Below are 23,282 nucleotides of genomic sequence, written 5' to 3'. Positions count from 1 at the left end.
GGCTGGCTAAGGAGTCGGCGGCCATTTTGTTCTTCTCGTGGTTCCAGTGGGGAAAGAAGGAGGAAGCAGGGAGCGGGGCGGTTGGGGGGGACCCGCCGCGGCTTTTGCCACCGCCGCCACCACCATCTCTGTGCTCGTGGCGTGGGAAAGGAGGTGTAAATCCCGGGCGCGAGCCGGCGGCGGCGCCACTGCGGGAGGGTCGGCGGTGGGAAGGCGATGGCGGATATAGATAAACTCAACATCGACAGCATCATCCAACGGCTGCTGGAAGGTGAAGGGGGCGGCGGGCGGCTCCGGGGACTCGCGGGGGAAGGGGGATTTGGGAGGCCTTTTGGACTTGCAGCGCCGAGAGGAGTGAGCCCCGCGAGTTCGCCCGCGGGCCGGGGGCTGCAGCGGGAGGGAGGCTGCCCGGGGTTCCGCACTTGGGCCAACCCGCGGACACTCCTGGCTCCACTCATTCATTGCACGAGGGTGCCGCCTTCCTACTGGCCTTGAAATTTGAAAACTCCGCTCCCCACCCCCACGTTTCCGGTACGTACCCCAGTGCGCCCCGCACACCCGACCAATCTTTGGATGAAGGTTGGGGGCCCCAGTCCAACTTACAGGACGGCACGTTACGAACTTTCTGGTCCTCGTTCTCTTGGAAAGTAACATGATGGGGATATGGATTCCACCGGGCTCGGGTGCTTCTTTCCTATCCTGATCATTTTTATTTTTTGTGAGGCTGGGGTCGAGGGGTCCATTACTTGTTATTTGGTGACGAACGTTCATATCTCAAGGGGATGTTGGAACTCATCTCCTCCACGAACGTTCATATCTAAAGGGGATGTTGGAACTCATCTCCTCCTGCCCTTCCAAATACTCTTTTTAAGTTGTCCTTATCTTGAAGAGGTCTCCGCGCTCTTTTCTGAACGTGCCTCTGAACCGAGAAGCCAGCAGTGATGACAGTTTCGTTAGGATCTTTCCAATGTGCCAGGCTCTGTGTTAAGCGCTTTGCGCTCATCGGATAAATAAAGTCATGATATTACCAGCGCTTCTAAAGCGCTTACTGTGTGTCAGGCATTTTTTGGAGCACTTTACACAGATTTTCATGTAATACTCCCAACAACCTTACGAGGTAGGTGCTATTATTTTTTACTGTTTTTCAGAGGAAAATAAGACTCAAAGAAGTGAAGTCACTTGACCAAGGTCACACAGTAACAGTCAAGTTTCAAACCCAGGCAGCCAGGAGCTAGAAGTCATTCAAGTCCCCCTATGTATGAAGGAAGAAGGTGTCCAGTGGTTGAGCAAAGGTTAAAACACATCTTAAATATTGGCTGACCTAAGACTCGTGAGGTGTCTGGCGATTGACTTATATTGATGTGGGAGACGGATGAAGTTCGGATTTTAAGGAGGGACACCGAAATGAAATCACCTCTCACCACCCCCCAAATTCCAGAGCACATCTATTATTATTAGTTTTCTTAATACTAACGTCTAATTCCAAACTTTGAAATAATTCAAATCCCTTTCTTAATTTAAATACTGGATAATGTAGATTTGGCTGAGTTTTAACTGCTTTTTGCCTTTGTACATTTCTACAATATTGTTGGACTATAAATGCTGTGAGAGATGGAGTCGAGAGCATAAACAGTTGGACAGTTCTGGTGTTAGAATTTGCAGATCTTTTGATTAAGTCATTAGAATGAAACTCCTAAAAATATCTCTACTTAATCTCTGTAAGGTTTTTTCATTTTATAGTTTCTTAAAAGAAAAACCCATTAAATAGACCCCTGAAATGTTGCTGCCATTTGTGGGTGAAAACCTTATTTGTTCAGTACCTGGCATTTATTTTAAGAACCACACTTTTTTTTTTTTTTTTTTGCACCTTCATGAATGTATTTATTTTCTTTTATTATTATTATTATTTTTTTATACAGCAGGTTCTTATTAGTCATCAGTTTTATACACATCAGTGTATACATGTCAATCCCAATCGCCCAATTCAGCACACCACCACCACCACCTCCCTGGGGTTTTCCCCCCTTGGTGTTGTCTGTACGCTGTTCTCTACATCTGTGTCTCAACCTCTGCCCTGCGAACCGAAGAACCACACTTTTAATACTAGTTACTACAGTTCTTTGATTTATGTGAGGCAGCAGTGGGTCAGAAACAGATTAAAACAGTTTGCAATAAGAAAACAACTTAAAAATTCTTTTTTTCATTCAAAAATTGTAAATTTTGCATATCTATGCAGGGACACGTGTGACGAGTTAAGAGTTGGCTTCATTTCGCTGAGAAGTCAGGAAAAAATGGAATCTGGATTAGAAACATTAGAATTTTAAGATTAGTTAAGTCTTGTTAAGTTCAGGGTTGCCCATAACTCTTGTATTCATATAACATTTTGTTAATTTTAATCTTGTTTTTTAAATTGTGCTAAGAAATTTGCCTTGATAAACTTGGATCATTTATAATGAGATCAATCTTTGTTTATTAGTAATTTCTATACATGTTTTGTACTTGAAAACCAGATTTTTTTAACATTTCATTTTTTTCATTGAAATTAATAAAGCATTGTGTTTTAATTCCTCGGGAATAAGCTAGCTGCTCAACAGACGTAAATTTCCTTCTTTTCTAATCAATGTTAAATTGGCAGAGAAATGGTTGAAAATGATCCATTGAGTATATATATAATCCAAGGTAGAAAAGGTTGATAATAAGTTCTGTGATTCCTTTTTTTAATGCCCCACAAACTTTTTCCTCTAAAAATTTTAATTAAGATTTGAGTATATCTGAAAATGGAGGGAAATGTGAGTTTTGTGGCCTTGTTAGAATTGTTTACATGTTAGAGATTGTCTCCTTTTTTAAGGTGGAGGACTGTACAAGCTAAGTGAGAAGTAGCTCGGTAATAGTACTAAAAAGACCATTCAAAAGTGAAGTCTTATTTAAGAGAATACCATGTTGGTTTTAGATTTTAGTCACTACAGCTTTGCAGTTCTTTTCTACTCTAAACTTTTTAGTAGATTTTCCTTAAGGAGGCATCACTTCTGCAACCCACCTCAGAAGATCTCTGCCTTGTGGGTGATAAAACCTTAAGGTTGTCACTCCTTCGTATCATTCATGTTCACTTATTTAAATAACTGCACAGTAAAACTTCGGATTTAGAGACTAAGCCAGCTGCTGATTTGTCTCATAGTCCTACTGTGTTGGAGAAAAGCAAGGTTTGAGGCAGAGTAACTTTGTAAGTGATCTCGTTCAGGGAGCAGTGATGGCTAGCGATTTTATTGCAAAGCAGGCAGTTGTAACTTATTTTCACATCCTGATTTGCCAGAAGCATCTTGGCTCTGAAGATGGCGGTTGTCACACTGAAAGACTGTGCCAAGCTCTGCACAATTGCTTGACTTGCTTTAGTGATTTAAATATGACCTCTGCCCTGGCCCTCAGACAGCATTTACTAACTTAATCCTCTGACTTGTAAAAGTAACCCATGTGTTTAGATTTTCGGTGTGAAATGAAATACGGTTATATTGTAATGTTTAAAAGACAGTGGTCCTGAAGATAATAAAGGACAAACGTAATGGCAAAAAGAAAAAAAAATCTGAAAATGCTGACCAAAGAAAACAAAAATAATTTTTCCTAATGAGACCTCTGCAATTGTTTTTTCTTTACACATCAGATAATTTTACCCATTAGAGGCTTTTCTTGGAATCAATGATCATAGGGCATTTTGTTGATAAAGACAGTAATATTAAAGTAGTGTGTTACTAATACTCTAAGTTACAAGAAGTCTGTGTTGTGAGCCCCCTGCTCTTCCCACCCCTCCCGCATGTCAGTTGTATGCTGCGTCCTCTCCTATAAGGTAAGGCAAGAAAGCTCTTTTAGAGGCATGATCAGCAGCTTGCACCAGTCCTAAACCACGGCATGGAAAGGATTACTCTCCTTGTGCCCACAGTGCCTCCTCGCCTGTCAGTAGCAGGAGGCAGCAGTGAAATCTAACGGGATGGTGTGTGTCATTCTGTTGTGCTTGAGGGAGGGAATGTTAGCCCCAGGAGCAGGAGGCCAGGCTTTCCTCCTCCAAGCTGGGGAAGTGCACGCCATGCTGCACCATGCATTGGTTGCCCGTCTGCGGTAGAGGTTGGTGAGATTGTTTTGTATCTGGGAAACTGCAGTCCTGTAATAACCTATTCTGCAAAAGCATGTGCCAGTGCCAGTCAGTCTGCTTGACTAGGGTGAGGATTACTGATCTTGAAGCAGGGAAATCATTTCACTTAATTTACAATCACGGCTGTTAGTAGACCTTAAAGATTGAATTGTGAAGGAGGTAATATTCTGATATGAATTGCTTTGTAAGTGAGAAAACTGGAAAATCTTATTCAAGAAGAAAAAGGAAGGTTTCAATCTCTTTGGAGTTTATAGAATTCTGGGACAAATTTTTACGTTTTAGGATCAGACCACTGTATCCAAAGCTTGTAAAAATAGATGATTTACTTAATTGCCTTGATGTTTTATCTGAAATCTCCAATTTCACCCCTACTCTGGGGTTTACTGGCATCCCTCATCGAGAGGAGAGTGTATGTCACTGATATTAAGGCTTATGAAAATGAAAACCACTCATTACAAATGTAGGTTCAGATGTGAAGCCTAATCAGTGGTAGTTTATCAGAATTGGTGGCTAGACTGTAGAGAGTTAAACATTTTTCAATAAATTGGCTTCACTCTAGGTGTAGAAAACTCAAGGTTCTTTATTGAGAGCAATAGACAGTGTTTTGCAGCTATATCCTGATTATCTGCCTTGAGAAAATTGGTGTCACCTTTAAATGCCCAAAGTATAACACCAGCAGTTAGGAAAGTCAAGATGGGGGAGGGGTGGTTTAGAAATTAAGATGGCCAGAAAGTGGATGTCTTCCTGCTGGTGACTTTGCAGAGAAACCAAGTGATTCTCGATTAACATTTTTGTGGCTTATATTTTTTGTAGAAAAGAACTCCATTGTTTGCAGGAAAGTTTTAATGTTACAAATATTCACTGTTTTTTGTTTGTTTTGGTTTGAGGTTTTATTTTCCTAAATCTGTCAAATATTGTGAGGTTATTGATTGTCACTGAAATGAATATGATGTGGCATATTGTTAAGATTGCCACCTACTTTAATAGGATTATCTTATTAGCAAAATCTCTGTTGATTTATTTTTACACCGGTTGTGCCAGTTTTAGGTTTTAAAACTAGATTATAGTTCAGCTGAGGCTTTTTGGTGGGTATGCTATTCCTTTTCTATGATCTTCTTTTAACAGTTAAGGGTCAAGAAGAATACTTGCTTATTCCTCATAAATAATCCCGGAGTAGTCTTAAATTTCCCTCTGTGGTTTTCATCTCTGCTTTGTTACCAGTCTGTCAGAAAAGTTAATGTTGTTATGTGAGAAAAAGCTGGCATTGCAAATAATCACCAGTGACATTCTTTTATTATATCAGGTTTTTATCAGTTTGTTTTCAGTAAAATTGCATGGGAGTTTTTATCATGTGCTCATGTTAGTGATTTGCCAGATAAATAAATGATCAGATAAGTCAGAACAGAGCAGTCCTTGCTGGTAACAACCATAGTGCATTTTTTTCTGAATCTACCATTTTAACCAGACAAAAGTTTTCACTCAAAAATCACACGTTTGGGAATTCCCTGGCGGTCCAGTGGTTAGGACTTTGAGCTGTCACTGTCGAGGGCTCGGGTTCAATCCCTGGTCTGGGAACTAAGATCCCATAAGCTGTTCCCCCACAAGTTGCGTGGTGCAGCAAAAAAAAAGAGAGAGAGAGAAGTCACACATTTAAGATCTGAGTTTAAGATCTAAGTTGACCGTTTTGATATATCAATCACTAACCTACATATGTTCACTGTGCCTGCTGATTTTATTTCCGTGCAGTGCCTAGCACCTGGACTTACGAGAAACATTCCACCTGGAAGATGGAATTCTTATTTGTTGGAGTATTTTGGATTCTGTTGGCAATTGTTGAAATAATTTGATACATGCAATTTGAACTACTACTTAGGAAGGTATCATGAGGAGACAGCCCTTGAGTTTCCCACCTAGGGTCTCCTTTTTGTGTAGGTTTCTCCCATCATGCACAGAGCACAGTGAGGGTTTTAAACCACAAAGTAGTGACTGACTTTATTGAGCAGAGCTGTACTGTTTGCATTTTTTCTTTGTAGCTAATAGCGATAAAGTAGATATTCAAGCCTTTGTGTTTTTAATGGTATTGAAGATGTCCCTGAGATAAACTTTTTGTTTCATAGTTTTTATGGATGGCGAGTTTTAGCTACAGCATTTATAATAATCTGCGGTTACCGAGTTTGTCTTATTTTGTGCATCCTCCACTAGAATGTAAACCTCTCAAGAAAAAGGACAGAGTTGTCTGTCCTGTTGCCTGGGTATCCCCAGCATCCAACACAGGGTCTGGCATGTAGTGGTGCCCAGCAACTAGTTTGGTGAATATTTGAATGAAGCATGGTAAAACTGAATATTGAAAGTCTTGAACAGATTACATCATTTAGTTCTTATTTAATGCTTCCTATTTGTAAGGATGCCTTATGATTTTATATCCCATATCAAATTTTTCTTAGGGAGCAATGACTGTATGTTGGAGTTTCAGTAGTTTGTCCTATAAAAACTCCTTTGGTTTAGAAATTTAATGAAGAACAAATTCCTTTTTTTTTCACTTTTTCATCTTTATTATTGCTTATGAATTGGTAAAATGACAAAAACAGTTATGTGTTAGTTTACTTGCTTTCAGTTGTTTTGTTTCTAAGTTAATACCGTATATTTTAAACTTATTTTCAAGATGAAGAACAAATTCTTAATTGGGAGGGTGGTCTGGTGGAAGCACTGCTTCAGACCTAGAGTCAGTCAGGGCCTGGTGTCCTCTTTACAAGCTCTGTGATCTTGGACCAAGTCACTGAGCCTCTTCCAGCCTGTAACCCAAAGAAGTGACAGTGCCTAACGTCATGGGATTGTTGTGTTGAATGGCAGTATAAAGCCTGGGAAGTGCTCGGTTCGTGTTAGCTATAACTAATGCATGATTCTATTTGATGGACACTGAAAATAGTGAAAGTAGATTTTTATGCTGTTAGCTAATAGGCCATTTTTAAGAAATGTCTGCAGTGTTCACTCAGACTGCCAAAACCCATTCTGAAATCTTTATCTTCTGTTGCATAAATTATCTTCAACTTGAAATTGAAGAGTAATCCTAAATTTTCACAACTAGAAACTCTAGTAAAGCCTATGGGGAAATGACACTATTGCTTTGTAATTTTAAGGCACAGACACAATTTTTGTTCTTGTTTTTTGCTAATCAAAAGTATATAGCTTGGAATGCATGCTAATTGTAATGCCACAAATTAACAGAGATTTTTTTCAGACTTCATTCATGCAACAGATTTTGTGCACCTACCATGTACTGACCATGGGCATGTACACTGCAGAGCAAGTGGTGTGGTCCTGGCGTTTACATTCTACCAGGAGGTCCAGATGAATAGGTGGAAACAGACTGGCAATTATAATACACAGTGTGTGCTGGGCAGTGACCAGGTGTTGTGAGAGCATTTCAGAAAGCATAAAGCAGGCTTGTTGAGGGGAGAGGAGATGGCTAAGAGAGGTTTTCCAGAGTGAAGTGATATCTAAGCAGTCACGAAAGATGAGCAGGTATTCGCCAGTTGGTAGATGGTTTTGGCAGTTTCTATTTTTATAATTTTATTTTTTGAGCTGATTGTAGGGAATTTAAGAAGCTTTGGGACTATGTTGTTTTTAATGAGTGCTGTTCATCAAATATAAAATAAATCTTGATTTGTTCTGGAAAAACTGCATTTAATCCTCACTCCAATGCATATATGTGGAATGTAGAAAATGGTACAGATGAACCTGTTTGCAAGGCAGAAGAAGTAGAGACACAGGTAGAGAACAAACGTATGGACACCAAGGGGCGGGGCGGAGGGTGGTGGATGAATTGGGAGATTGGGATTAACACATACACACTAACTAATAGGTATAAAACAGGTAACTAATGAGAACCTGCTGTATAGCACAGGGGTCTCCACTTCGCTGTACAGTAGAAACTAACACAACATTGTAAAACAACAGTACCCCAATTAAAAAAAAATCCTCACTCCACATTAGGAATACTTTTTAAATTGTTAGTATTGTTCTTTACTAATCTCTGTACACTCCCACTTGAGGGACAAACAGAATAAGAGAACTAAAATTACCGTGAACTATGTCTAACGGTGGTAGTGGGAAGCCTCCAAAACCAGTAAAATTTATATAAGCAGCATTGATTTAATCTGATGGCATTGGTGTAATATGATAGCATTCATATTAAAAGAATAGCCTGTGTGTTCCTTATAGGTGTAAGTCAGTTATTACATATTCTCCCAAAAGACTTAGAGTGGGCTATTCACTTACAGGTGTGGGGCTCTGCTGAAAAAGATTCCGGTTGAAACCAGAAGCATCTAGGAGTCCCCTAGCCAAAAATAAAGTTTCCTGTTGGGCAGTCTGCCCAAGCTTCTGGCTGACTTGTGGTAAAATCACTAATGATTGGGGTTTTCTGGCCAGTGAAGCAGGGATCCCACTATCTTTCCATTGAGAGTGTTTCTTGAGTCCTCTCCTTTGTGTGTCTAGAGATAAAAAATTACTTTGGTTCTGAAAAAAAATCTTTTTTTGTTGTACAAATAGCTCAGTTGCTATTGTAAATATTATATATGTGTCTGTTTTGCATAATTCCCTCAAAAGATTATCCTTACTATGCTTTCCCTTTAATTGCTTCTTGTTTCTTAATATTTGATCAGAATGAGACTGGCAGTCATTTAGTTTAGTTACATATTTTGGAGTCCAAAGAGGTGATTTGCCCAAGGTATAAAATCAAGACAGAAACTTGGGGCTTCTGGCTCCCAATGCAGCGCACTCAACATTTTCTTTTTTTTGTGCCCTTCAAGAGTTTGATTCTTCTCACGTGTCATCCTTTCTTATTTATTGTCTTTCATTGAAAAAAAATAACACCCTTCCATTTCTGCTCAAAACTTGTTTCTTCAGGGAATTCAGTTTCAGTGGCTCTTCAGGCTGAAGGATGGCTTCCCCTAAGACAATATTTCTCAAACTTGGACACAGCCCTTTTTAATGGAAAAAAATTCTCAACAGACATCAGAGTTTTTTACTTGTAGTTTTTATTACTCTGTAATGTTACTTAAATATTTACAGAACAAAGCTAGATACAAACCAGTTAAACCTGTTGCTCTTGTTCAGCTATTAGGCCAAATGATTTTGTGATTTTTGAATACAAACAAAGCCTCCAAAACTGATAAAATTTAAATTAACAGCATTGATTTAATCTGCTCATCACTTTATATTGGGTTTAATGGTGGAAAGATGTAGCCTTAGTTCTGTATTTAGTCTGGTCCGGTGTTTTTGCTTCAATTCTAGTTTGGAGAATGCTTGCTTTCATAAATCTTTTGTACAAAACAAGTATTAAGGCTTTGACTGCGAGTTTTTGGCAAGCAGGCCAGTTCATAACTGTGAAATTAAGGTAAATTTAGCAATTCAGTGCTATTTATTATGTATTTAATAACTGTCTAGTCTGTTACAACTGGAATCAAAACAATTTTATTTCCTACTACTACTTACCTGCTGATAAATGAATTGTTATAAGGCCAGAGGATATCTTGTACTTCACTTTGATAGTACTTCACTTTGATAGTGAGTAGAACTCAGAGTGCTCTGATGCGGGCACTTGGGAGTTTAGGACACTTGGTGCTGTGCCATGATTTCTTTTTGCCTTTTCTCAATTTTTATCTGTTCAAATTACTAGGAAACCTTTCTCACAGTACACACTGACATCCTTTGCCCTGTACAGGCATGATTGTATTCACAAATGCAGGCCCAGAAAGTTGCACAGCCAAATATGCACAGCGAGCGTACAGTGTGTTTTAATGAAATGAAAACAACACTTAAGTTTTTTCATAGATAAATCTGGGACCCTTGAGAGACCTGTGGACCTCTGAAAAACACTGATTGAGAGGGAAGATCTGAGCTTTTCCAATCTCACATTTTAAAATGAGGAATTCTTAGAACCAACTCAGTAACATGGCAATCTCTAAAATCTCCTGCTACACAAATACTAATTCATTTATAAGACAGGAGAAGAGAAGACAAGACGAGAGGCAAAAAGAGCTGGCCTGGTGGGCGGGTTATAGGTGAACCAGGCCAATTGTATGTCTTGGATGCAGAACTGAGGCCTTGAGCTGTGCCCAGGGGGAGTCTGATTTCACAAGCGATAAGACTTTTCTAACAGTATTCATACACAGAGAGGATGACCCCTTGATCAGGATACTGTAAAGAAGTCTTACCTTGGTGTAGAAAATGCAAGTAAATCTCTGAAATCCTGTCTTAAGATTTTAAGATTCTAATTAAGCATTAAAATCATGTTCTTTATAAGTGTCCTGAAAATAAAGCCTAGCCAGAAAGTAGTTAAACTGTTTTTGCCTCCTCTTTATTTAAAATTTCTACCTTTTCCGATATTTTTAATTTTTACTTTAAATCTTATTTTGACTTCTCTTGACTGAATTGGGGTTTTTCTCCCCTACAGTGAGAGGGTCCAAGCCTGGTAAGAATGTCCAGCTACAGGAGAATGAAATCAGAGGACTGTGCTTAAAGTCCCGAGAGATCTTTCTCAGTCAGCCTATCCTACTAGAACTTGAAGCACCACTCAAAATATGTGGTAAGTTTTGGCACACTAACAGTTATCTTTGGTTACGTGATTGATTGACTGAGTCAAGGATATATAGATGACTTTGTGTTAGCCAACAAAATCATTTACTATTTATGAGTAACCTGGAACTACTTAAAATTAAATAATTGTAGCTTTAGAATAAATACCTCTAATGGACTTAATGTGCTTAGATGTGCTTCGCATTTTCTTAAAATTATTTCACTAAACGAATATAAACATTGCAGAGGAAAGGAAAGAAATGAAACAGAATGGAGAGCTAAGAAAAGGCCTGAATTATGAGTATATAGGGATTATATTTAAGCTTAAAGCAACACTGGTTATGCCTAAAAATATGCCGTTTTGTAGTTCTGTTTCTACATGATAGATGCAGATAACTGGTATAAAAACTAAACTCTATCTGAGAAATGCTATATTTATTCTTCTAACATATTTGACTGCATTGATGAAGCTTGTGGTGTTTTTGTTTTTAAGTAAAATGCTCTTTGGCATTATCTGGCAGGGAGACATTGAAAGCCAGATGCGTTGGTGGGTGTAGTGTGTGTACACCTTTGTTCACACCGGGCCAGGGCTTGTTAAGAGTGCAGCACTTCTGCTGACACGATCCCCAGAGACTGCGCTGTCGGAGATCTGATATTGATCAGCCAACCTGAAAGGAAAACCGTGTTACTTGGCAAGAAGACCTGCCTAGGCATTAATAATCCTTTCCATAAAATAAATTCCCAATTAGTTGAGTTTTGTGTGAGAGTCTGGATACACACATACACTTAAAATTATCACTAAGCTCAGTTGAACTAAATATGATACAAGTTTGGAAATTAGTAATGTTAGTGGTTTGGACTATGTGTATGCAGACACTGTGTAACAAAATTCTTGCTTCTAGGTGATATCCATGGACAATACTATGATTTGCTTCGACTTTTTGAGTACGGTGGTTTCCCGCCAGAAAGCAACTACCTGTTTCTTGGGGACTATGTGGACAGGGGAAAGCAGTCATTGGAGACCATCTGCCTCTTACTGGCTTACAAAATCAAATATCCCGAGAATTTTTTTCTTCTCAGAGGAAACCACGAATGTGCCAGCATCAATAGAATTTATGGATTTTATGATGAATGTAAGTACTTTCTATGTCTAAGGAAGATTTACTCAAATTGAGATTCTTGGTCATAAACTGAACATATTTCTGTTAGGATTTGCAAGTTTAGATGTAGTGTTGTGATTTCTCATGTTTACTATTTCATTAACTTGTTTTTATCCTGGTTTTTCTTTCTTGGGGTAAAAAATAGCACTCATTGCAGTATAATAATGCCCTGGATTCTTGTATGATGTGATGATTAGATTAGGAAGTAGCGATCACAGTGGTGATTTCTTTAAGATAATTGTTGTGATAAATAGTCACAGATAATTTAATTCTTAGTACAACTCTGAGAATCTGTCCAAATAGTTAGCTTCGTTTTTGACAACTTTGAGATAAAATTTCATTTTGTAAACTTCATCCATCTTAAGTGTACAATTCAGTGATTAAGTAAATTCATAGTTAGGCAACCATCACCACAGCCCTATGCAAGCACTAATCTACTTTCTGTCTCTATAGGTTTGCCTTTTCTAGGCATTTCATATAAATGGAAACTTGCAATATACAAATAATTACTTTTTGTAATTTGTAATGTAGTTTTTTTCCTTCTGGCACATCTGCACCCCAGGAAAAATAGCAGTTACTATCTGAAATTGTGCTGAAAGGAGAAAACAAAATTGGGGAAAAAAGCTAATTAAAAATATTTGTATAATTTATACATTTTATGACCCATTTTGGATTATTTAGTTGAAGGTGCACTTTGAGTTGATAATTGACAGAAACAAGTTTTTGTTTCTTTTTTTAAATGAAGTAAGGCTTTTATTTTTTATTTATTTATTTTTTTACAAGAGTCTTTTCTTAAAATTTATTTTATTTATTTTTTTTTATTGTTTATTTTTGGCTGAGTTGGGTCTTCGTTGTTGCTCACAGGCTTTCTCTAGTTGCCGAGAGCAGGGCTACTCTTCGTTGCAGTACACGGGCCTCTCATTGCAGTGGCTTCTCTTGTGGAGCACGGGCTCTAGGCGCACAGGCTTCAGTAGTTGTGGCTCGCGGGCTCTAGAACGCAGGCTGAGTAGTTGTGGCGCACGGGCTTAGTTGCTCTGTAGCATGTGGGATCTTCCCGGATCAGGGCTCGAACCCATGTCCCCTGCATTGGCAGGTGGATTCTTAACCACTGCGCCACCAGGGAAGTCCCAGAAACAAGTTTCTTAAAGCCTTGAAAATAATCAGTTTTGGTGGAGAGTTTTTTTGTTGGTGCTGCTGTTTTTAAGTAACTATTAAAAAAAAAAAAATCCTTACCTCCATCTTCCTTTTGTATTCATCATTTCTGCCAGCGGGAGAGTTCAGGCTGGGAGGAAAAGGAATTTGAATTACTAGCACTTGCCAGTATAATTATAACAAGACTGGTAAAGCATTGTCACTGTGACCCTCCCCTAGACTGTAATAATAACCTATAGTCTCTCAGGGTATGGTGTTTTTCCATCTCAGTTTCACATAGATGTGTTCAGCTAGCGTATTTGTTAGAAGTACATTGCTAGAAAGGTTATGTTTAAAAGACTTGGCCCTCGTACTCGCAACCTCTTCCATGACTATATATGTTTGTCTATGGCCCTGAGACCCAGCTCATAAGATGAGGCTGGAGGAAATTAATTATACTTCAGTAAAAAATTAAAAGCAAAACAAAACAGGATGAGGCAGGAGGGGTTATCAAGAAGAAAAATCCTGTGGGTTCTGAACTGACTGGGACACCTGAGTTGGGCAGGAAAGATACTTGATATTGACAGTGAGTCTATTAGAGAAGTACTAGTAGGGCAGTTAGTTACTACTCCTTAGGTAATGAAATGAGAGGCAGAGAATTTTATAACATTGTGTTTTAGGTATTTGTTACAGGTACTACTTTTTAGAACAGGTTCCTCTTTACACAGCTGTTAGCAAGTATTTTGATGTTTTCATTAATGAGGTTCAAATCCATAAGATCTCTTCGTTGTGACATATATCCCAGTCTGAGGGTATTGGCTACATCATTTTTGTTTCTGTTTAATGTGAGGCCCTATGATTTAGAAGGTCAGCACTGATTGGAATCAGTTTTGACTCTTGTTCGTCCTCAAGACTGATGTAATGACCTTGTACTCCAGCTTTCCCCTCTCCCATCAGGCAGGTATAATTTGCCACCCAGTCTATTTGTGGGCCTAAAAGTGTCCTTGACTTAGGTGGCTTTCAGTTGATGCTTTGCCGACTTTTTTTAAAAACCTTGATAATTTTGTTAAAATTTTATTGTACTGAAAAATTTTATTCAAATGGAAATGTCCATGGAACAATTTAAAAACCACTGTTTTATGTGGTAGACTTATTTCCTAAGTGTAACAAGCACTCTATGCTACAATTTCTCCCCCGCCACCCAATTTTATGACTGTAGTCCTGGAAAAGCCGAGGTATCTGTTGTTGGATAAAATGTGAATGTGTGTTATCCTTTTCTGATACCAGAGCTGTCTGGTCTGTAGTAATAGGAAACTGCATTAGGGGTTCTGGCTCAGAATCTGAGGATTTGGAAGCTTGAAGAGACCTTGGCAATTATCCAGGAATCCTGGAGCCAGATGCTCCTAGTGGTCTGAAGGGGCCTTAGGGAGGAAATATAGAGAGGAGGGGAAGCAGGAGCCCAGGACTTAGTTGATGCTCAGAGACAACAGGAGGAAGAATCTTAAATTTTTTTTTAATTTATTTATTTTTGACTGCATTGAGTCTTTGTTGCCGTGCGCGGGCTTTCTCTAGTTGCGGCGAGCGGGGGCTACTCTTCGTTGTGGTGCACGGGCTTCTCATTGCGGTGGCTTCTCGTTGCGGAGCACGGGCTCTAGGCACGCGGGCTTCAGTAGTTGTGGCACATAGGCTCAGTAGTTGTGGCTTGTGGGCTCTAGAGCGCAGGCTCAGTAGTTGTGGGATATGGACTTTGTTGCTCCGCGGCATGTGAGATCTTCCCGGACCAGGGCTGGAACCCATGTCCCCTGCATTGGCAGGCGGATTCTTAACCACTGAGCCACCAGGGAAGCCCAAGGATCTTAATTTTTGATAGAGAAGCCAACAAAAATAGCAAAGGAATCCATGAGAGTAGCTGGAGTGCGTTGTGAAACTAAAGAATAAAGGAGTGAAGCAGACTTCAAGAAGGAAGAGAATCTGTTGGCACTGGCAAATGCAGCCTCTGAGCAAAGGAAAAATCCAGGGGAGCCATTGGAATGTTGTTCAGAGACAGGCTTCAGTAGAAAATGGAGACAGAACCAAATCACTTTTATACATAGGGGTTAGGACAGCCCAGCCCAGCCCTGGTCTTGTATTATTACCATTGTTGGAAATTGGAGGTGCACAGGTTCCCCTTCATGCTTTTGTAGAGAGGAATTCTGTTAAGCTTCCAGAAAACTCCAGTGAAGGAAGACATGGGACAAAGGGAATTAGTGGCCTCCAAAGAAATACAAAACAGGGTGAGCCATGGTGAGGATTATACCCAGTCATAGAGAAACATAAACTATTAGGAGAAAAAACAAAAATCCTCTTCTGCAAAGGGAGAAGTCAAATGTTTGTTGAATTTGCATTGCGTTTCAAACCTGTGCTAAACTTTCTCCCTGACTTGATTTGCAGTGGAGTGGAAGATGTGGTTCAGGAAGCCTGTTGCTTGGGCCCTTCTCGAACTCAAAAGAAAGTGTACATTGAAAGCTGTAAACCTTTCAGTGTCCACAGGATAAAAATGGAGAAGAGACTGAGGACAAACTCTTGGTTTAGGAGTAAGATTGTGCTTTGACCTTTGGTGTTTTTTAGTATGGAGTGTACAGGAGACGAAGGCACCCTGACAATTGGGTCTTCCTCATCCAATTCAGAAAGATTTGTATTTCCAGGGTTTATGAGTGGGTTTTTTACTCAGAACATAGTTTTCCTGTGGAAACAGTGCCTTAAAGGTATGCTTCTGTTCAAAGCACACAATGACTCCAGAATGCATGGAATATATGGGTTGGTGAGGTGGGAATATAACCACCCTGTAACATTTTTGGTGGGGGGCATTCTCAGTGTTTGTGCAGCATGTTAGGGCTATCCTGGCGTGCCTGTAATAAGCAATCTGTATTCCTTTATAGTCGTTGTGCTTCCTACTAGAATATTTAGGGGGGCTGGGAATTAAATGGTTCCAGTAGCTTATTGAGGGTGGTGGGAGATGAGATGGGTGTTAACTCTCAGAGGCTTCCTCAGAAGGAAGATTATAATGGCACATGTGTGAGTTCTTCTTAGTTGCCTTTAGAAATAGGAACCTACTTGCAGGTTGAGAGTGGACAAAACAGACTAGATTTCAAACAGAGCTGGTGTTATCAAATCATTGTTGAGATTTAATGGTTATCCTTAATCATTATATCTGGAATTCTGATTTCAGACTTCCATGGAATTTTAAAATACTTCATATGAAACTGTAAGTTGTCGCTTATAAATCAGACATCTCCAAGTATTATATATATCTGATTCTCTCTTTCTTAATAAAAGCATAGTTTTTGTTTACTTAAGGTAGTCAGAACCTTGCCTTGGAGGACTTGTCCTGAGGGAATGTACCCACAGAACACCAGTCTCTTTTTAACCATCCCAAAATTTTTACAGGTAAAAGAAGATATAACATTAAACTATGGAAAACTTTCACAGACTGCTTTAACTGTTTACCGATAGCAGCCATCGTGGATGAGAAAATATTCTGCTGTCATGGAGGTATGCGGGCTGATTTTAATTCCACATAGATTTTGATCTCTTCTAAGGAGTGTACACTTTGACATTTATCATCCCAATGAGTTATCATTGGGATGACTTCCTCTGTCAGGTAACTTCTATATTGCTGTGTTACATCTTGGGTCCACTCTGGCACATCCAGGATCATTTGGATACAAGTCCAGAGTACCCAATTGATTTGTTACAGGGAATTAAGGTTCTGTAACAGCTTTGAAAATAGAGCAAAAGGATTTTTGAATATAAAATAAACAATTAATATGCTGTACCATAGATCCTCTAGGATACTGAAAATGTGAATAGACTTCCCCTTGGTCTGTTTTTGATCCTTTCCTTTCAGAAATTTTTCTGACCTAGATGTTAAAAGTTATTTTGCTTGGTGGTTGTGCTGTATATGATGTAATTAAAATAATAATTGCAAAGAGGATTGATTTCTTTTCATCTGTGGTCAGAAATTAGACAACCATCAAAGAGCCAACTCACTATACTTTAATAAATCCACTATCCCTGCCTTCCTTATATACTTAAACTGGTTTTGGTAGAGTTGGGCATGTGATTTTAAACTCATATGAGAGTCAGCTACATCTGAGCTGGTCTGATAGACTTTATGGTCCTTGGACAGCACAGGTTTCCTAGAAAGCTGCATCACCCGAGTGTCTGCATCCTCTATGCCCAGTCACTACAAATGGTCACCAGGGTGCTCTGTATGTTGGGGTAACTTTTCATATGCTATTTAAGCACACTGTGCCTTGCAAATCAGTGCATGTAATAAGTTCCAGTGCCCCCTGCCTTTTTTTAACCAAAGCTAAATAAGAAAACGTAGCCAAAGATTTAATGTAAGCCTTTGTAAGAGTCACTGGGTGTCTCTGTAGACAAATGGAGCTGTTAAAGTGGTAACATCCTTTTTATTTTTATTTTTATTTTATTTTAAGTAGTAAGGAGCATTGCTACATGAGCCTTTATTTTTATTATTATTATTTTTAAAAATTTTTTGAATTTTATTTAATTTATTTTTTTATACGGCAGGTCTAACATCCTTTTTAAAGTTCTGTTTTTTTCAAATTTTTTTTTTTTTTTCATTTAATAGGTTTATCACCAGATCTTCAATCTATGGAGCAGATTCGGCGAATTATGCGACCAACTGATGTACCAGATCAAGGTCTTCTTTGTGATCTTTTGTGGTCTGACCCCGATAAAGATGTCTTAGGCTGGGGTGAAAATGACAGAGGAGTGTCCTTCACATTTGGTGCAGAAGTGGTTGCAAAATTTCTCCATAAGCATGATTTGGATCTTATATGTAGAGCCCATCAGGTATTGATTTTGAATTTTACATGTACACTTAAGAGCATGTGTGTGAGCACAGATTCTCCTTGTTGATTTTGGTGGGTAGGTATTGCTTATTTTATACAAAACGTCTCTGGAAGTGTGACCTACAGGATATCAGGCTCAACGGGAAACTGAAGAGTGGTTTTACCCACCTAAAATTTGCACCTCCTTATATTGAAAATGTTTTCTCTCCAAGGTGGTTGAAGATGGATATGAATTTTTTGCAAAGAGGCAGTTGGTCACTCTGTTTTCTGCACCCAATTATTGTGGAGAGTTTGACAATGCAGGTGCCATGATGAGTGTGGACGAAACACTAATGTGTTCTTTTCAGGTAGAGGATGCTTTCAGCATTGTTTCCTTTTATTATGTCTGAATTTTACTGATTTTTTAAAAAGTGCTACTTTCTGCCTACTATTCATTTATGTTGAGTAGACTGAATTTTTATTTTCCCTTAACTGGTGTTTGTCCTAGTTCAGTAATGAGTGAATTCCTTTTAAAGGAAAAAAATGATCATAGAACCCTTCCTCCAGTGTTGAATTTAACGGTTTTTACATTATTTAAATACATAAAAACCGCAATATATTAGCTTCGTATGCTTATGGCTCCTTTACTATAAGTCTAAAACTACAGTGTCAGTGCAACGTTCAGCTAAAATTAAATCACCACTTGCACGTGAAAGTAATACTGATTGCCATGTGCCAGATGTGCTATGTAATTACTCACTTCTCCCACCACTTTTCTCTAGTCTAATTTCTATAAAACCTCTTATTGATTCACCATGACATCATTTGGCCTTCACTTGGCACAAAAGAATCATTTACACATAAAGTCTACCTCAGTCTTTTTCTCATTCACTTGTTATGAATAAACTTGTATGACTTCAGGCTAGCCCAATCATAACAAAAATACAGCCACTGAACTCATGTGGCAGTCATCAGTTAACTGAATTAAAACAGGTGTTTTTTGTGTTTAACCAAGTATCAGGGAGAGCTTGCAGCTCCCAGAGATTGTGACAAGATTCCCTAGGGCAGGGGTCCCCAACCCCCGAGGCCAAGTTAGGAACCGGGCCGCACTGGGTGAGCGACTGAGTTTTCATTTGCCACTCCCCACCGCTCCTCATCCATCGCTCGCATTACCGCCTGAACCATCGCCACCAGCCCCGCCCTGTGGAAAAATTGTCTTCCACAAAACCGGTCCCTGGTGCCAAAAAGGTTGGGAACTGCTGCCCTAGGGGTTTGAGGGACACTATTCTAAAGAACTTCCCCCCCCTCCCCATCAGAAGGGATACCTAAAGGTGTGACTTCCAAAAATTGGCATTTTATCCAGAGGCAAAATAATTTGTTCAGCTCATATATCTTAGCTGTTCATCAGAGCATTTATTACCAAAGTGTTTGTCAGCTTGGTTTGTATTAATATGCCAGTGGGGCCTTCCAAGTTGTTGGGTCCGTTTTAAACAAAAAACTTTCTGAACAAAAGATTTGAGTGAAATTTAAGATTTGAGGTTGAGTGTATTTTCCTAAAATGCATGGTCTTTTGAATCTTTGCAGATTTTAAAACCTGCAGAAAAAAAGAAGCCGAATGCCACGAGGCCCGTAACACCTCCAAGGGGTATGATCACAAAGCAAGCAAAGAAATAGATGTCATTTTGACACTGCCTAGTTCGGACTTGTAACATATAGTGTATAACCTTCATTTTTAAAACTGTAATGTGTATTGGCCAGCTTGCTCAAAAAGTGTTTGTGGGCCCCCCCCTTCCATTTTTGACTTAATGAATAGTATTTGCTGGTTATAACAGCAAATGAAAGACTCTCCACTCCCAAGGAAAAATGTTTTGTTTTGTTTATTCTCTGTTCCTTTTTGCAAACAACTTTAATGATGGTGTTAAAGCTGTACACCCCAGGACATTTTATCCTTTCTAAGGGGTGAGCGTACAGCTGATCTTTTTTTTAATTCCGTACAACCCATGAATAATGTAAATGCTCACTTTCTTTAGGATATAAAGAGAGCCCTAGGGTGCTCAATCTGTACATGTTATTGTCATAAAATGCATATTGTTGGATACAAACCACTGTGAACTCTTTTTTTGTTTTTTTTTTCAAAGGGATTGCTTTTTTTTCTCATTGTCTTATCATGTACAAGCTAGTTTTTATAGCTATCAACATTAGGAGTAACTTTCAACCTTGCCAGCATCACTGGTATGTATATTTAATTAAAGCACACTTTCCCCTGCGATATACTTAAAATGACGATTAAAGCCATTATTTTAAATGTTTGTGACTCTTTCCTGAAGCCAAAGTTTCTGTTGAAATATATATTGACACTCCCCTAAGTACAAGGTGGCATGGTTGTGTACATCTGCCGCCTTTTTGGGGATTCAAAAACAGGTTTTTGAGTTTGAATAGCAATTAGTAACATAGTGCTGTTTAAGCTATTAATGATTAAAGTTAATAACATTTTGTACGATTTCCATATAGCCTATTCATTAAGTAATCTTTTTACAGTTACATCAGGCCTGAACCCGTCCATTCAGAAAGCTTCAAATTATAGAAACAATACTGTTCTATACGAGTGACTGATTATGCTTTCTTTGGCCTACATTCTTTATTCTGCGGTGAAGTTGAGGCTTGTAAGTCAAAACAAAGGAACTAACTTACTATCCAGCAGTTTATACAGAACTCACAGTATCTATGACTTTTTTAAACTAAGATCTGTTCAAAAGAAATCTGTTTCAACAGATGACCATGTACAATAATACCATGTGGTGAAAATAAATTCAGACTTATTAAATGATGAACTTGTTAAATTCTCTCAGTGTCAGTTTATCAGCACAGTACACACAGGAGAACTGTTGATGGCATATTGAGTAGCTTTTAATGAATAAATTGCTCTGGAAACCACACAGTTTCAATTTGGATTTGTCTTCCTTCAAATAGTCTGTTTTCTAAGATGGATTATAATATGGATGCTCATATTCTTCGAGTTCTTACCTGGATATAACTAAGTTTCTGAAGTAGAGCGATGAGATTGAACTATCTTCCCCTACTATTTAGGGAGGTGTGGGACTTCATGAGTTGTGACATCATCTGTATCCATAGTTTTCTTTTTATCTGGGTTCGTTTGAACTTGGCGGTAAAATTCAAGAGCTACTTTTTAAATTATGGTAAATCAACCACCAGTGTTTTTATACACAGACCTTTGCTCTCTTCTCCCTTCCCTAATTCATATGGAACACAGTGTTGTGTCCTTTTATATTTGTCACAAGTGTGTCGAATGCATATTAATCTCTCAAGTACATTAAAAGTGGGTGGAGAGAGAGTCATTTGAAAAGCACTTTCTTTTATCAAAAACTGGTGTCTCTTAGGGAGTTGGGAGAGGACCTCCTAGTGAGGGATTGTTTGAACCGACATTTGCTTGTGGAGAGAAGAGAGAGGAGCAACGTCTGCACTACAAGCTCTGGCCCTGAGGCATAGGCTGTGTCCTTACCCCCAGTGTGCTCCTGACTTGAAGGAGGATGACCTCGTGAGCTCTAGCTCCTTCCTGCTCCATGTCTGTGACAAATTCAGAGTTTGCATTATTTTACTTATGATATTCTCCCAGATCTCTTTGACTACAAGAAGAAGAAGATGAACAATAATTGGTGTCAGTTTCATAAATCTTTAATCTATGCCCTGGACATTATCAATTGTATCACTTGTAGGATTTCAAAATCCTATAAAGTTGTAAAATTGGGCCATTTATAACCCATTGGGCTTGGGTTATAAAGTGTGGAGTGTATTATCTAGCTTTAAATTCTTCCAGAAAGAACAGGCATAGCACTGGTAAAGTAGAGAACAAAATCAATCTTTGGTTTTAGGACATAAGATCTTAGGAGAGACTCAAGTAATTTGAAACTAGTATGTGATGACAGAACTCGGGGGCTTTGCCTTGTAAATCCCAATCTGCACTAACCGTACTTTCTCATTTGTCCTTTATCTCCGTGTGCAGTTGAGGTCACATCTGCCTTTATAAGCTAGTGGTTGTACTCAGTCCAGGTCCTAGCTCCTCCCCTAGCTGTGTGATTTGAGTGTGTGACTTAAATGCTGAGCCACAGTGTCCCTAGCTATAAAACAGGGACAGTATCTGCCTCTCATTGTGAATCACTGAATGAAGTAATGAGATACGTTCAGAAGAATGCCTGGCTCAGAATAGTATTCAGTAAATATTTGCTATTTGTTGCCTTATAATTTATCCCAGTTGTTCCATTTGTATGAATATCTCAATTAGCTGAGTTCTAAGTACCACCTGCCTTTTGTTTGTAGCCCTATTATGACCTGATACTGAGCCATAGCTAGCTACACATTTCTTTTTCCTTTTCTTTTTTTTTTTAAATTTCTTTGGTTGCGCCGGATCTTAGTTGCGGCTCGCCGGCTCCTTAATTGCGGCACGCATGTGGGATCCAGTTACCCGACTAGGGATCGAACCCGGGCCCCCTGCATTGGGAGCGTGCAGTCTTAACCACTGTGCTATCAGGGATGTCCCTAGCTAAGCATTTCTGAGCACTGACTGCATACAGAATACCTCTAGATATTTTCAGCAGATAACAAAAGAACTAGGAAATGAATTTGTTGCAATTATTAGTGTAATTTTTTCAATTCTAGCTTTTTTTTGAGTATTTTGTAAAGTATTTCAGTTCTCAAGTTGACAGCACCATTACAAAACCATTCAGAAAGACAGGTATTGCCATCCTTATGTAGCTAAATAGTCAACATAATACGTTTAAACCCATTCACAGAAATTACTGATTTGTACCTACTGGATTAGGCTTGCCCACATCTATCTGCAGTAAACAGCAGATGCTAACATAGCATCTTGTTCTTCAGGCACCTTGATTTAAGACTAGAGGCATTTCAAGTAACATACACATAAGTGGAATATGAGACATGGGAGCTGGGAACAAATGACTGGGGATCCATGAAGAAGGCACGGGATTTAGACTGCTGGAAAGGAAGAGAACCTAAGTTTCCCAGTGTGGAGCCATGATGAAAGGTTGAAAGAAAACTCAGTTTGTGGGGAAGTGAAGATCAACCAGTACAGCTAAGACAAGGTGGGCATCTTGGTACTCAAGAAAGGCGAAAGCCATTGCAGGGAAATGGAAAATGTTAGGTTTATTTTGGCAGAAACACCCTCTAAGGTAAGGGTCTCATCCAAGTTATCATGAATGTAGTAGAAGAGAGGGCATAGAGCTGGGTATTGGCATGAGGGCAAAGAAGCAGTGTTTGTTCATGTCTGGTTACATAGAAATTAAAGAGCTCCTTCAAAAATAAAGTGGAGACTTCCCTGGCGGTCCAGTGGTTAAGACTCCGCACTTCCAATGCAGGGGCACGGGTTCAATCCCTAGTCGGGGAACTAGGATTACACGCAGA

General features: G+C 39.1%; 1 protein-coding gene across 2 annotated transcripts; it reads left to right on the top strand.

The window, feature by feature from the left end:
• The first annotated feature begins 21 nt into the window (after nucleotides 1-21).
• PPP1CC (protein phosphatase 1 catalytic subunit gamma) lies at nucleotides 22-20,683 on the top strand. 2 transcript variants are annotated; one of them, XM_059894738.1, is made up of 8 exons: nucleotides 22-271; nucleotides 10,596-10,727; nucleotides 11,620-11,850; nucleotides 16,435-16,539; nucleotides 17,642-17,865; nucleotides 18,077-18,211; nucleotides 19,428-19,488; nucleotides 20,382-20,683. In XM_059894738.1, exons 1-8 carry the CDS (start codon nucleotides 217-219, stop codon nucleotides 20,450-20,452), a joined length of 1,014 nt encoding a protein of 337 aa, XP_059750721.1. In that variant the 5' UTR covers nucleotides 22-216; the 3' UTR covers nucleotides 20,453-20,683. The 2 variants fall into 2 exon arrangements, with proteins under 2 accessions (XP_059750721.1, XP_059750720.1); XM_059894737.1 differs by having other exon boundaries at nucleotides 19,428-20,683.
• The last annotated feature ends 2,599 nt before the right edge of the window (nucleotides 20,684-23,282 follow it).

The sequence above is a fragment of the Balaenoptera ricei genome, chromosome 14 (assembly GCF_028023285.1).
Source record: "Balaenoptera ricei isolate mBalRic1 chromosome 14, mBalRic1.hap2, whole genome shotgun sequence".
NCBI lineage: Eukaryota > Metazoa > Chordata > Mammalia > Artiodactyla > Balaenopteridae > Balaenoptera > Balaenoptera ricei.
Note: the sequence above shows the minus strand (reverse complement) of the source record. Positions and strands in the feature narration are given on the sequence as shown.

What these genes read in the sequence shown, in the direction of transcription:
- PPP1CC (XM_059894738.1), top strand. Translation starts at nt 217, where the DNA reads ATGGCGGATATAGATAAACTCAACATCGACAGCATCATCCAACGGCTG. An exon ending in CACTAATGTGTTCTTTTCAG is followed by an intron (nt 18,212 to 19,427) that starts GTAGAGGATGCT and finishes GAATCTTTGCAG; the next exon opens with ATTTTAAAACCTGCAGAAAA. An exon ending in GCCCGTAACACCTCCAAGGG is followed by an intron (nt 19,489 to 20,381) that starts GTATGATCACAA and finishes ATCTTTTTACAG; the next exon opens with TTACATCAGGCCTGAACCCG.